The 14,420-nt window shown below is 35.4% G+C and overlaps 1 protein-coding gene across 2 annotated transcripts in view; it reads left to right on the forward strand.

Annotated features, from left to right (window-relative positions):
- Positions 1-14,420, forward strand: part of LOC107696211 (AP-1 complex subunit mu-1) — a 28,348-nt gene that overhangs the window by 8,930 nt on the left and 4,998 nt on the right. Inside the window, exons 7-12 of one of the 2 annotated variants that reach the window (XM_016496454.1) lie at positions 1-52; positions 209-351; positions 996-1,067; positions 1,162-1,320; positions 1,427-1,552; positions 4,071-4,213. In XM_016496454.1, the coding sequence (XP_016351940.1) occupies positions 1-52; positions 209-351; positions 996-1,067; positions 1,162-1,320; positions 1,427-1,552; positions 4,071-4,181 (663 nt within the window). In that variant the 3' untranslated portion in view covers positions 4,182-4,213. Of the gene's footprint in view, positions 53-208; positions 352-995; positions 1,068-1,161; positions 1,321-1,426; positions 1,553-4,070; positions 4,214-14,420 lie in introns of those variants that run through there. The other variant, XM_016496464.1, reaches the window with a different exon arrangement.

The following is a 14,420-nucleotide window of genomic DNA, read 5'->3' on the forward strand; positions in this document are numbered from 1 at the left end:
CCAGAGCTGCGTTTGGGTCTGAATGACAAGGTTCTGTTTGAGAACACCGGCCGTGAGTCTATTTCCTCAATTGTCTGTCTCCATATGGATGCTAAAAGACCCCTGTGACATCAGAACTGGAGTTTTATGGCTTTTATTTCATGTGTGCTTGCTTTGAGCTCATCTGGATGTGTGTTTTAGTCATTTGTTGAATCATATCTCTCTTCAGGTGGTAAGAGTAAGTCAGTGGAGCTGGAGGATGTGAAGTTTCATCAGTGTGTGCGTCTGTCTCGATTTGAGAACGATCGAACAATCTCCTTCATCCCTCCGGACGGAGAGTTTGAGCTGATGTCCTACCGCCTCAACACACACGTGAGTGTCTAAGCTCATTCATACTTATATTTAAAAATAACAAATATACTCTTATACTTAATTATAATATAAATATAAATTATAATGTGTAAAAATATAATATAATATAGAAATACAAAGTGAAATGTAAATATAATACTGAAATAAAATTTAAAAAATAATTTATTTACGTAAGATTAAAAAATAAAAAAACTAACTTCAGTAAATTAATAAATTAAAAAATAAATAAATAAATAAATGAAAAGGAAATAATAAATTACAACTAAAGTTGTAAATTAAACCTAAATAATAATATTGTAAATTAATAATGTTTATTTATTTTAAAATAAATATCAAATTTAAAGATTAAGATAAAAAAAATTATAGAACTTATATTTTTTTATTAAAATAATTGTAAGTAAAATAATATAATCATATATTAAAAAAAACTAATAAAAAAGCTAAAACGACATAAAATTATTAAAAATAATAAACAAAAAATATAAACAAAAACTGAAAAGAAATATTACATTATAAAATGTTAATTCAAAAGATTAATAACTATAATAGTATAAAAGTAATGCTGTAATAACACTGTTCAGTTTATACTCGGCGTTTGATTGTGTTGTTTGGTTCTGACGGGGTTTGGTTTTCTGTGTGAACAGGTGAAGCCGCTGATCTGGATCGAGTCTGTGATTGAGAAGCATTCACACAGCAGAATCGAGTACATGATCAAAGTGAGAACACCTGCATCCGTGTGAAGTTCAGAGTGATTTTATGGTGTGTTTGTGCACGGAGCACCTAAATCATGTCTCGTCTGTTTTACCGTAGGCCAAGTCTCAGTTTAAGCGACGCTCCACCGCCAACAACGTGGAGATTCATATTCCAGTCCCGACCGACGCAGACACGCCCAAGTTTAAGACCACGGTGGGCAGCGTGAAGTGGGTGCCGGAGAACAGCGAGATTGTTTGGTCCATCAAATCTTTCCCTGTAAGAAACAAGCACAGTGCTGTTGTGATACTGTACATTCATAATAATAAATCTATTAGCTAAAGAGTGATATTAGCAGAAGCTTATGAGTGTGTGTGTGTTTCAGGGAGGTAAGGAGTACCTGATGAGGGCTCATTTCGGGCTGCCCAGCGTTGAGGCAGAGGACAAGGAGGGAAAACCACCAATCAGTGTGAAGTTTGAGATTCCCTATTTCACCACCTCTGGAATACAGGTAACTAAGTGTTACATTCGCACTTTAGAGTGTTACTTTATGGCTTGCAATCCTATTTTTTTTATCTTGGATTATGAGAGTGATTTAGACATGTGATAGCGTAGACCACTGTGTTTTCTTAGTATTATTTATCTTTATTCATATTTTGAATTAGCTTTTATTTTTATATTTTCAGTTTAGTTTTAATTTATCTACATTTTAGTAATTTTATGTGCTTTTGTAATTTTTATTCTTTTTTTAATATTACCATTTAGGTTTTTTCCCCCTAAATTTAAGTTTGAGTTTTAGTTTTATTTATTTTATTTCCAGTAAGTCATTTTGAAAGTATGTAAATAAAAAATTTGAAATTGAAATAACTTAAACAAGTTTAGGTTTTCCATCTAGTATTTATTTTATATCAGCTTTTATTTCAATGAACAAAAATGTTTTAATAGCTCTAGTTTTACTTAACATAATAATACGCCTGGTATAGGCCAGCCTGACTAGGATTCGGAGAATAGAGAGATTTTCAGCTGCATTTGTTTATAAATAGATTAAATATTACTTAAAAAGCAGCTCCTGTATTATGATGTAAATTCCAGAAGCAAACATTACTTTTACTTCAACCGTAAGTTTAATGTAGCATATGTTACTTCTAATGTATTACTCGAACTCTGCCTTTAATAAGAAATATTGAATCAGAATTAAATCTGTATGAATATGGAAGAACTGTCTCAGTATTCAGAAGACAGTCTGTCTTACCAGAGCAGGTTTGTGTTTTCATCTTAATGCCACTTCCTGTTTTTGACGTAAGGTGGCGCTGCTGACGTTATTTGATGGTTTTGTAATGATGAACACCTGTTGCTCAGGCTGTGGCAGATGCCATGTGTGTTTTGGTTATTCCTCTCTCACCAATAGATGGTGCTATAAATCTGTACTTTTAAAGGATTTGTACACTGACAGGTTTTTTTTTTGGTAATATCTCAGCAGTGTTGAAACATTAATATGAGCACATCACACACTATGAATTTAAATTCAGAGGTTTTGAGCAAACATTCTCATTCATTACTATTCTTTGATTAACTCTTCAGTGAATTAATTTCCCAAAATATTATTTATTTATGAAAAGAAGCCGGAATCCCATTGACAGCAAGGGCTCTGAACGTCATACATCTGCATAGAAGAGGAAAATATTAATAATAACTTGATTCAAATGGAAGTGATTTTGTGATGCTCTTAGTGAAACATTTCCCCACATTTTAGTAATTCTGTGGTGGAATGGATTTAATTATGGTGAAATGAAAGCCCTTTGTTTTGATGTATCATTTAATTTCTTGGGTATGTAAATGAGGCTGTGAGGGTTAGACGTCTGTCCAACTGATTTTATCTTTGCTCATGATTGTTCTGCTGACGCAACATTGAAAATATGTTTTTTCAAAGCAATTCCTGCTGACAGAAGGCTCTGTTAAACACCCATTGTGATGTGCATCTGTCCCACACAGCCTCATTTTCATTCATAAAAAGATAAATACAGCATCTACTCCAGTGTTGTCATCATTGACTACAACTAGAATAATTAAAAAAAGGTTTCTGATAATTGAAAAAAAGCTGAAATACAAAAAAATATATAAATATTAGATTAAAATTTTAAATGAGAAATGGTGCATTGGCAGCTAAGTGAAGTAAAATAAAGTTAAAATTGAATAAAAATTAATTAAAGCGAAATAGAAATATTTACAAAAACGTATTAAAATAACAGAAACATAACAAAATGACTAAAACTTAAACTATTATTAAAATGAAAACTGAAATAATAAAAGAATTAAGAATATAATAGCATAATACTAAAATAACTTAAGTTCTATTGGTTGATGAAAGCAGAATGTTCAATAAACCTGCTGAAGTTCTACTTTAAAAGTCATAAAATCCAAAACTCCTCACTCAAAAATAATAATTCTGTCATTTACTCACTTTCATATCATTCCAAACCTGTATGATTTCTTTCTTCAGCGATCACAAAAGAAGATATTTTGAAAAAGGTTTTTTTTCTTTTTTTCTCCATAGTCCATACAGTGAAAATCAGTGGAGTCCATTATTGTTCTTGTTTCATTGTAAGGACACTTTCTTCAAAATATCTTCTTTTGTGTTCCACAGAAAAACAACATGGGAGTGAATAAAGGATGACAGACTCCCTTTAAGTTCTCATAAACATGAAAAACATTTTGTAGAATATTTATCATGTGTCTCGGGTTTTAATCTTGTTGCATTAGAAACAGTTAAAGTTGCATGCAGTGTGTGTGTGTGTGTGTGTGTGTGTGTGTGTGTGTGTGTGTGTGTGTGTGTGTGTGTGTGTGTGTTGTGGCCGTGACAGTGGCCCGATCCAGACGCTGGCGGCCAGTCAAAGCCAGGACAGACAGAACAGAACCGCAGCTCCTGCTGCTGCTGCTGATTCTTGTGATTTAGCAGACGGTGTGTTTATTTGTTATGGTCAGTCGAGTGTGTGTGTGTGTGTGTGTGTGTGTGTGTGTGTGTTTCTCAGGCCTCAGCAGTTTATAAAGGTGGGCAGAGCAGAAATGAACTGGACAGGACTGCAGTCGAGCTGTGGGATGTGTTTGTGGAAACTTTCAACAGAACAACTGCTGTTTGTTGATCTGGGAATGATTCTCGCGCAGATGTTGTGCACTGCAGCTTTGGATCGAGCTGTCAGTGGATTCATGCTTTTTGTGTTAACATGAATAGGCTATTTTAAATGCTTCATGCAGAGTTCATTCAATTTGAATGCATTCAGTTTCTGTTTTACAGAAAGCAATGAGAATAATCATATGAGTCCTGTTAGTCTCTGTGATCTTTTCTACTCTAAATATGACTCGAGTCCCTCCTTCAGGTTGTGTTTTCATCTGTTTAATGATCCAGCAGGTATGGCTGCATGACTAATCGAAATAAAACCAAAATTGCAATACGGCTTATTGCCCTTAGCAAATCACAAAGGCTGTGATTTAATTTAATAAATATATGCGCTGTGTGTTTCAGAGTGAAGCACAGCATCTTGTGTTTATGTTCATGCAAACAGCTCATGTTTTCGTCATCTTTGTTCACAGTAAATGCTTCTCCACTTGAACTTTTTTTAGCATCTTTATTCATTTGTGTTGCTTATAATGTGCATTGGAAAACGCACCATGTGCCAAAATTCTTTCCAAACTTGTAATGAGAAGCACTTATAAATAAAAGAGCAGCTTTAAGGTCCCGATGTGATTAAAAATAAAAGTTTTATGCTTTAATGGGCAGCCATAAATATTAGTCTTGCAATTTTACAGTAACGTAATAAAAATAAAATTATTGCTGTTATATTTTCTTAAATACTCTTAAATACAGTTATTAACATGTTCAGTTTTATATCACAAGAGTAATATTTATTTTGTTTTATTAATAATTTTTATTTAATAATGATAATAATAATAATATTATTATTATCATTTTTAGTGCTACAATATGTATTATAATATTATATTTTAGTCATTTTTATGTTTTTATTAAGTAATGGTAACAAATAATAATAGTAATAATTATTATTTGTGCAACAACGTGTATTATAATATATTTTAGTTTTTGTCATTTTTTTTATTTTGTTATAAAACAAGAGTTATTATTATTATTATTATTATTATTATTAGTGCAGCACTGTGTATTATTTTTAGTGCTGTCAAACGATTAAGCGCATCCAAAATAAACGTTTTTGTTTACATAATATATTTGTGTATACTGTGTATATTTATTATTTATATATAAATACAAACACATGCATGTATATATTTAAGAAAAATATGTTGTTTATATATTAAATATATTTATATATAATATAAAATATAATAATATAAATATATATATATACATGTAAATATTTTCAAAATATATACTGAGTGTGTGTGTATTTATATATACATAATAAATAAATAGTACAAATAAATATATTATGTAAACAAAATCTTTTATTTTGGATGCGATTAATTGCGATTAATCGTTTGACAGCACTAATTATTATTTTATAGCAATATTGCTATATAGACAAAAAAAACTTTGTGCAAAAATTGTGCAACCATACAAACGAGCACAGCAAACCTTTTTCACATTTTAGTTTCTATTAGAAAAATCACAATTTGTTTTCCCCAAAACGTGCAGCCCTACCAGCAGGTGAGAACAGTGCATCTGATCGCTGAAGTACCTGCACACCTTTTGTTTACAAGACATATGCACTGAGGAATCACTCATGTCTTATAGGTTAGAGGTTAAGAGAATGAACTTTGCACTTTTTCTTTGCAAACGCTTCATCATGTCTTATATAATGGCATTAGGCGTGTGTGGTGTTTGTGTGGCTCTTACGGGTCAGTGATGATCGCTGACTGACGGCCATTGAGTGAACTAGAAGGCAGGTGTCGTTCTGAGAGCGTGTGAAGTGATGCTGTCTTTTTAGTTGACTTGAAAGGAGGAATTCCTCCTCCAGTTCCCACAGATGAAAGAGGTTTTCACCAGAGACACTGCAAATGTTAAAACAAACAAAACGGACAGCCTTGTTTGTACTCCTAGATCAGAGAAAGTTATATACCCGGTTAAAAACATTGATGATAGTTTAGGTAAAGGTTTGGTAAAATGAGTAAAAGCATTTACAATGGAAGCTTGTACTGCAAAGTTATAAAGCTAAAAAACATTATTAATGCTTATCATCTGCGTGAGGATTTATTCATTTAATATGTTGTCTAATAGCTCTTTTTTTTTTACAGTGTCACATTTATATTTATGCATTTAGCAGACGCTTTAATTCAGTCGAGGAGCATAAGAAGCCAATCATTTCATGTTGACATTGTTTGACATTCAGCTGTTTTTGTCTGTAACCCACAAACTAGATGAACAATCGACAATAAAAATCAATCAGGCAAATTACAGAGAGGTTGAAGGTGAAACAGCAGTTTTCGAGCTAAACTCGGGGCGACCTCGGGTACAATATTCATAAACAGCTTCTCCAATAAAATTACCTCTAATTTTATATTTTAAACAAAATATTTCCTCCATATGATGGTAAGTTTCATCAGCCCACGCGGATATCAACGACATATAACCGTCCGAAACTCAATTTCCCCCGAGAGTGAGGATGTTTGGGCAAAAATGATGAGGGGAAAGTCAATCGAGTGTCAGATCGAATTAAGTGCTGAACTTCTATGAAATTTCCTCTCTCTAATTTTTTGTCATTTTTATTCAGCGCTGCTGCTTTTCAACTGCTTCCCAGCTGTCCTGTGGGGGTTTTGATCCCCGAATGTCAAATGAGCTCTTTGCGGATGTAAAATGCATGTTAGTTCTTCCATAAATCAAGACTATCATCCGATCGCTTCAATTAGAGGTGCATCACAAACTCAGCTCAACTGGGTTCCCTTGAGAGAGGCGTTCTGGGTGCTGACCTGCTTGGAAACCTCAGGCAGGCTTTGATAAGCTCTGCCGGCTGCGGTCAGCGCGTCTGCGTGCCCTGAGCACCAGGCGTCGAGTCCCCTGCGATTAGCGCCGCCAGCTGATTGTGCGACAGTCCCACGCTCGCAGAACCAGGCTGCGGTTTGGTTGCACGTCAAGCCTCGGCCCGTTTGTCTAAGACTGGCAACCACATCTAGAGATCTGCCTCGATCTAGAGATCTGTCTCGATGCACTGGATGGACTGAGCGTGGCCCTTTGGACTATTACCACTGGCCTCTGCTAGTCACAAATAGACACGTGCGTGCAATTTTTAGCATGCATGGGTTTTATATGAAAACCCGAATAGTTTTCCCAGCATGGCTATATTTATACTACTGGTCAAAAGTTTGGGATAATTAAGATTTTTTTAATGTTTTTGAAAGGTCTCTTCTGCTCATCAATGCTGCATTTATTTAAAAATGCAGTAGAAACTGTAAAATTATGAAATATTATTGGAATTTAAAAAAACAGTTTTCTATGTGAATATATTGTAAAATGTAATTTAGTTTTGTGAACAAAGCTGAATTTTCAGCATCATTACTCCAGTCTTCAGTGTCACATGATTCTTCAGAAATCATTCTAATATGCTGATTTGCTGCTCAAGAAACATTTCTGATTATTATCAATGTTGAACAGTTGAAACTGTTTTTACTGTATAAAGATGGGCTCAGTAAGATTTTTATTTTATTAATTTAAAGGGTTAGTTCACCCAAAAATCTTCCAAGCTTTAGAATGGCACTCAGCGGGTGTTACAGTTCATCAGTCCAAAAGAAGTTAAATTAAGCGCATATATCCATAGTAAAACGTGCCTCACACGGCTCCGGAGGGTGAATGAAGGCCTTCTGTAGCCAATCCATGCGTTGTTGTAATAAAAATATACATATTTAAAAACTTATAAACACTTTTCTATCACTTCCTGTAACTGTCATACGCGGAAGCCGTTCCGGGCAGACGATGTAGGACGTATGCGTAGCACATCATGCGCCGGTGAGTATATGCTAGTCTCACGAAAACCATCGTTTGTTTACAGGAGCAAAGGAAGCAAAGTTTCCTTACTTTAGCAAAGGAAAACCAGTCTTCTCTTGGCTTATATCGAAATCCTCCCACATTTTTTTTTACAGTTTTATTGTTGCAGTGCAAAATGGGATTGTCAAGCAGACAAACTGACCAACACTTTCATGAAAACCTGTCATAAATGTTGTATGCACCTGGCAAACTCAACTATTTGTATTACAGTCTAATCTAGTCCACCTTAATTAAATGTAACCCGGTATGCACTGCTGTGCTACTACAGGTATTTTGAACAGTGCAACTTGAAATTGTACTAAAAAGTTGTGCAGACCCTTCAGCAATTGGGGCATTTGAAAGTAAATTTAACATTAAAATTACTGTTACATTTTAATTAAATTAAATAAAACATGTAGTCTTACATCTAGGGATGCACCGAAATGAAAATTCTGGGCCGAAACAGAAACCGAAAATTCTGGATGCACTTGGCCGAAAACCAAAACCGAAAATGCTTTGGAATTATTATTTATTATTTTATTACATAATATAAAGTCATTTTGTAAGACTTTTAAAATTTAACTCAATTTTAATGATACTGAATTTAAAAAAAAACAAGCCATTAAAATAACCACACTTTTACTGAAAGTAACACAATAAAACTGGACAGAATTTATATTAATATTGGTAACACTTTACAATAAGGTTCATTAGTTAACTACTTTAGTTAATGAATTAAGAATGATCAATAGTTCTTCAGCATTTACTAATCGTAGTTCATGTTAATTTCAACATTTACTAATGCATTATTAAAATCAACAGTTGTGCTTGTTAACAGTTAATGCACTCTAGCGCTACTGCAAACCTGAACAAGTAGGCCTATACTGCATAGAAATTTCCTGTCAGCGCGTTATTTGAGCGGACTTTGCTTTTCCGATGAGCATGAGCAGTACACGAGCGGAACGCACATTCATAGATCGGAATATTGAGCGGAGCGTCAAACCGCGCAGTGACGAGGAGAGTGAAACATGCGCGCTGAACACTGCCGGGCGAGACGCGACCGGCGCGCCATATATATTATTATTATTATATGTAGCCTATATTTTCGGTGCATCCCTACTTACATCCCCTCCTTGTTTACAAATCCGAACTAAGTCCATACATCCGATTTAAACGCGGACGGGGCTTTCCTGATAACTTTCCGCGATGCCGCCCTCTTTATTTGACTAACTTACTGCATGCTGAAGGTGACCCAGCTGACCTCGCCAGAAAAAAAAGAAATTGATTTTATTATTCTACCAAATAGTATAATAAAAGATCGATACTTGGCATCCGTGTATCGATACAGTATTGCCGCGGAAAATATCGCGATACTATGCTGTATCGATTTTTTCCCCCACCCCTACTTGTTTTGTACTTCTAATTCGTGACCGGCGTTTTTTTTTGTTCTCTCCTCGCTGCTTCCGCGTTCGACAGTTACAGGAAGTGATAGAAAAGTGTTTATACGTTCTTAAATATGTATATTTTTATTACAACAATGCATGGATTGGCTACAGAAGGCCTTCATTCACCCTCCGGAGCCGTGTGAGGCACGTTTTACTATGGATGTATGCGCTTAATTTCACTTCTTTTGGACTGATGAACTGTAACACCCGCTGAGTGCCATTCTAAAGCTTGGAAGATCATAGACATTTTTTAATATAACTTCGACTGGATTCGTATGAAAGAAGAAAGTCATATACACCTAGGATGCCTTGAGGGTGAGAAAATCATGGGCTAATTTTCATTTTTGGGTGAACTAACCCTTTAATACTTTTATTCAGTAAGGAGGCATTTATTTGATCAAAAGTGCAGTAAAGACATTTATAATGTTACAAAAGATTTCTATTTCAAATAAATGCTGTTCTTTTGAACTTTCTGTTGAACAAAGTTTCTATTCATTGTGGTTTCCACAAAAATATTAAACAAAAGTTTTCAAAATTGATAATAATTAGAACCATTAATGATAATTGAGCAAATCAGCATAATAGAATGATTTCTGAAGGGACTGGACTTCATGTGACTGGAGTAATGATGCTGAAAATTCAGATGCGCATCACAGAGATAAATTACATTTTAACATATATTCACATAGAAAACGGCTATTTTAATTTGTAATAATATTTATCTGTTTTTACTGTATTTTTGATCAAATAAATGCAGCCTTGGTGAGCAGAAGAGACTTCATTCAAAACCAAAAATCTTAATTTCAAACTATATTTGGATGAAACTCATGCAAAAGCATGAAGGTTGGCATTTTTCTGATCCTCTAATTGCTCGACTTCTCCAATTAAAGTTGCCTTTTGTCAATAATTGTTGTGTTTCCCACACTGTCATTAGGTGTAACATGCAGCATCTCGTTGCCAGTTCTGCAGTAAATGAGCATTTCTCCAGCGAGCGGCTCTATTACCGTCACGCTCCGAGGGCACAGACTTTGTAGACGTGTAATTTTCACAAAGGTTTTTTAAAACACAAAACAATCTTTAACTCTCTTGTCTGTAGCTTTGAGCTCTTCACATGGCAGAGCTGTGGCCTAACATGACACACGTCCGGCTCGCAACATTTCTCAGGGTCATTACAAATAACTGTGTGCCATATAGGCCTAAAATAAAATTAGTAATTTTTGAACTACAGATTTAGGATATGACTCTCAGATCATGTTACCATTGGTTTTTCTATTTATTTTTGTTAGTTTGTTTATTTTATATTATTTTAGGCCTTTTGTCAGATTTTTGATACATCCTGTAGAAATAGGACCACACTTCAGCTTCCAGTGGTGCAAAGTAATTTCTTTAATAATAAATAGCAATACGTTTTAATGTTTATTTTTTAAAAACCTTTTTTTCCCACACAGTTTTGTATTGGGCCGTCACTTCGTTAAGTGTAAAATCTGACTCCTTGAAGCAAAGAACATTTGAAAAATATTCAATTTTTCCAGTGATTTTTCTTTTTATGTCCTTTGTCTTTTTGTCTTGTGCTTTACATGTAGTCAATATTTCATCACGTCATTCGTTAATTTTAGTGCATGTGAATATCACTAAAATGGCAATTTAGATCAATGAAAATTAAAATTTTAGTTGACTATAATATGCAAAATGACAAAACCATTGCATTATAGTGTGTTACATATTCATATATATGAATATGTAACACGCTTTTCAATTGCAAGCACAAATACAGTGGCGCGTGCTGTAGCCTGTATCATTTCATATTAAAGCGCGAATGAAACTATGAGCATGCGTGTCAGATCCACGTTATGTTGAATGGCCATAGTCAATGGTTAAATATTAGGAAAATAATACGAATTTCCTAGACACATCAGTAGTATTGGTATCAGTGATAATCACCTTCAGATGCCATTGAACAAATATTAAAAATATACCGTCTTTATGATGTTATTGCAATATAAAAGTATATATAAAAACGTTAATGTTAGGTGGGATTAATCAGAATATATATATATAAAGAACATCGTACCAACAGTCAAACATGGTGGTGGTAGTGTGATGATCTGGGGCTGCTTTGCAGCTTCAGGACCTGGACGACTTGCCATAATTGATGGAACCATGAATTCTGCACTCTATCAGAAAATCCTGAAGGAGAATGTCAGTCCGTCAGTTTGTGACCTCAAGCTCAAGGTTATGCAGCAGGACAATGATCCCAAACACACCAGCAGTAGCGCTCGTTCACTCGCGTAAGCCTCGCCCACTCCTGACAGCAAAATAGATATGTTTGCATGACTTTCTAACAGTTACAGATGAAAAATATACTTGTGAAATGTCAGTTATGCACCGAGGAAAACAACGTCTCAAATGCATTAAACAGCACAAATATATTCGCCGTTTGCCACGGTGGATCGATTTGATCCATAATCGACATTTAAGGGCTGCTTAAAAATAAGTGTGCAATTTTATCATTAATTTATCATTTATGGACCCGTTTTAGCCCCGATTGATTTGTTAGGTTATTTCAAGTCAGGTTTTGGACTTTAATACCTGCTTTTCCTCGGGTCTCCGTAGTGTTGTGATGCGTCATATTCAATCTTTAATGAATACAAAGTTCAAAACAGCATTTGTTTGAAATAGAAATCTTTTGTACCATTATAAATGTCTTTACTGTCACTTTTGATCAATTTAAAGGGTTAGTTCACCCAAAAATGAAAATTAGCCCATAAATTACTCACCCTCAAGTCATCCTAGGTGTATATGACTTTCTTCTTTCAGACGAATCCAGTCGGAGTTATATTAAAAATTGTCTTTGATCTTTCAAGCTGTTTAATGGCACTCAGCGGGTGTTGCATGCATCAGTCCAAAAGAAGTTAAATAAAAAGCGCCCATCCATTAAAAAAAAAGTGTCTCACACGGCTCCGGGGGGTGAACAAAGGCCTCCTGTAGCGAATCGATGCGTTTTTGTAAGAAAAATATCCATATTCAAAACGTAATAATCACTTTAATGTAGCTTGCGCTCACTGTCGTACACGGAAGCAGCTTCGAGCGGATGACGTATGAGGTCAGCGTTGCGCATGCGCCAGTGAGTCTCGTGAAAACCAACGTTTGTTTACAGGATCAAAGGAAGCAAAGTTTCCTTACTTTAGCAAAGGAAAACCAGTCTCCTCTTGGCTTATATCGAAATCCTCCGACATTCTTCTTTACAAATTCTCGTTTTGTACTTCTAATTAGTGACTGCTGTTTTGTTTTGATCTCTCCGCTGCGCTTCCGAGTTCGTCACTTCTGAGCGGCGCATGCGCAACGCTGACCTCATACGTCATCCGCCTGGAGCTGCTTCCGTGTACAACCATTAAACAGCTTGAAAGATCAAAGACCATTTTTAATATAACTCCGACTGGATTCGTCTGAAAGAAGAAAGTCATATACACCTAGGATGACTTGAGGGTGAGTAATTTATGGGCTAATTGCTAATTTTCGGTGAACTAACCCTTTAATGCATTCTTGCTCAATAAAATTATTAATTTCTTTCAAAAAAAAAAAAAATCTTACTGACTTCAAACTTTTAAACAGCAGTGTGCCATCATTACTTTATTCTGGAGTGTTTTTTTCTCGTTATTATATTTGAATTTAAATATTCGTCATGATGAATGTTTTTCCATCTCATTATCATTCTAAGAACCCTGAAACACTGTCCTTCAGGAAAATCCCTGCTGTATATTTTGTTTGCTTGTTTACATAGTGAAGGCATGATGCATGTAAAGAGCTGAGTCAGCAGCCGTGTATGTTTGTGCACGTCTGCCTGTCTGTCTGACCGTGAGCTCACGCCGCATGCTAATGAGAGACCAGTGACCACGCACATCTCAGCACTGCCTACGCTGGACTCCATCCAGCTGCAAATATACACTGGAGTTCACCAAGGGCTGACCAGAGCATGACATAAACGCAACCTGACAAGACAGAGTCGCTACATTTACACAAAACGAGCGGCGCACGGCAGCATTTAGACCTTTACAGTCTGGCCGTCTCGTCGTGCCCGCCAGGGTGGACGCCGATGGTGGCCTGGTAAGTTTGTGTGAGCTGCACCCAAGAGTGGCACATTACCGGCCCACGGACGCCAGGATTCCCAAAATGCCTCCCCAAATGTGCACGCACAGGGCTGTCCTCGTGCTTTTTAAATCTGCATTGATACCTAGAATACATCTCTCGTTCTGTGTAAGTCTATTTTGCGTCTTACGTTCGCTATTTTTGTGCATTTAGACAGGGAGGTTTTCTGAGAGAATAGAGTCCACGATTAGAACAAACACTCGGCAAAATCAACAAACACAGAGCTGCTGGACAGGAGGACTGTAATTACTCACGTCTTAAATGTCCACCCTGCTCTCGGGAGACGTTTAAAGGTGACTAGAGACATCAAATGGAATTGCAAAAATAAAGAGTTTCCAAAAAAAACTAAAAAAACCCAAACACTCCTACCGCCCCTTCCACCCATGCTTTTATTGTTCTGTCAAACAGATAGTACATAACTCAGTGATTGAGCCAGATTTGGAGTTCTTGTACTAGTGTTTTTATATATTTTAAAAGGTACATTAAAATTATAATACATAATTATAAGTCATTATGGTATATAATTGTTATTATTCTTTATTAATATTTTAGTATTATAATAATCAATTACAAGGTGTAATATTATTATTGTAGCTGATTATATGCTATACTATTTATATATATTTTATACCAATTATGTGTGTGTGTGTATGTATATGTTTAGCACTAGAGTTCCCTTTCAGTCGGTCACTCTCGACGTCACGTCGGATGACCGACGAATTGGGAATTGGGATCTCGCTTAGAGAGACCAATCTACTTCGAGTGTAAACTAAACGAGCCAATGCACATTGGCATGCGAT

The sequence above is a fragment of the Sinocyclocheilus anshuiensis genome, unplaced genomic scaffold (genome assembly GCF_001515605.1).
Source record: "Sinocyclocheilus anshuiensis isolate Anshui unplaced genomic scaffold, SAMN03320099.WGS_v1.1 scaffold217, whole genome shotgun sequence".
NCBI lineage: Eukaryota > Metazoa > Chordata > Actinopteri > Cypriniformes > Cyprinidae > Sinocyclocheilus > Sinocyclocheilus anshuiensis.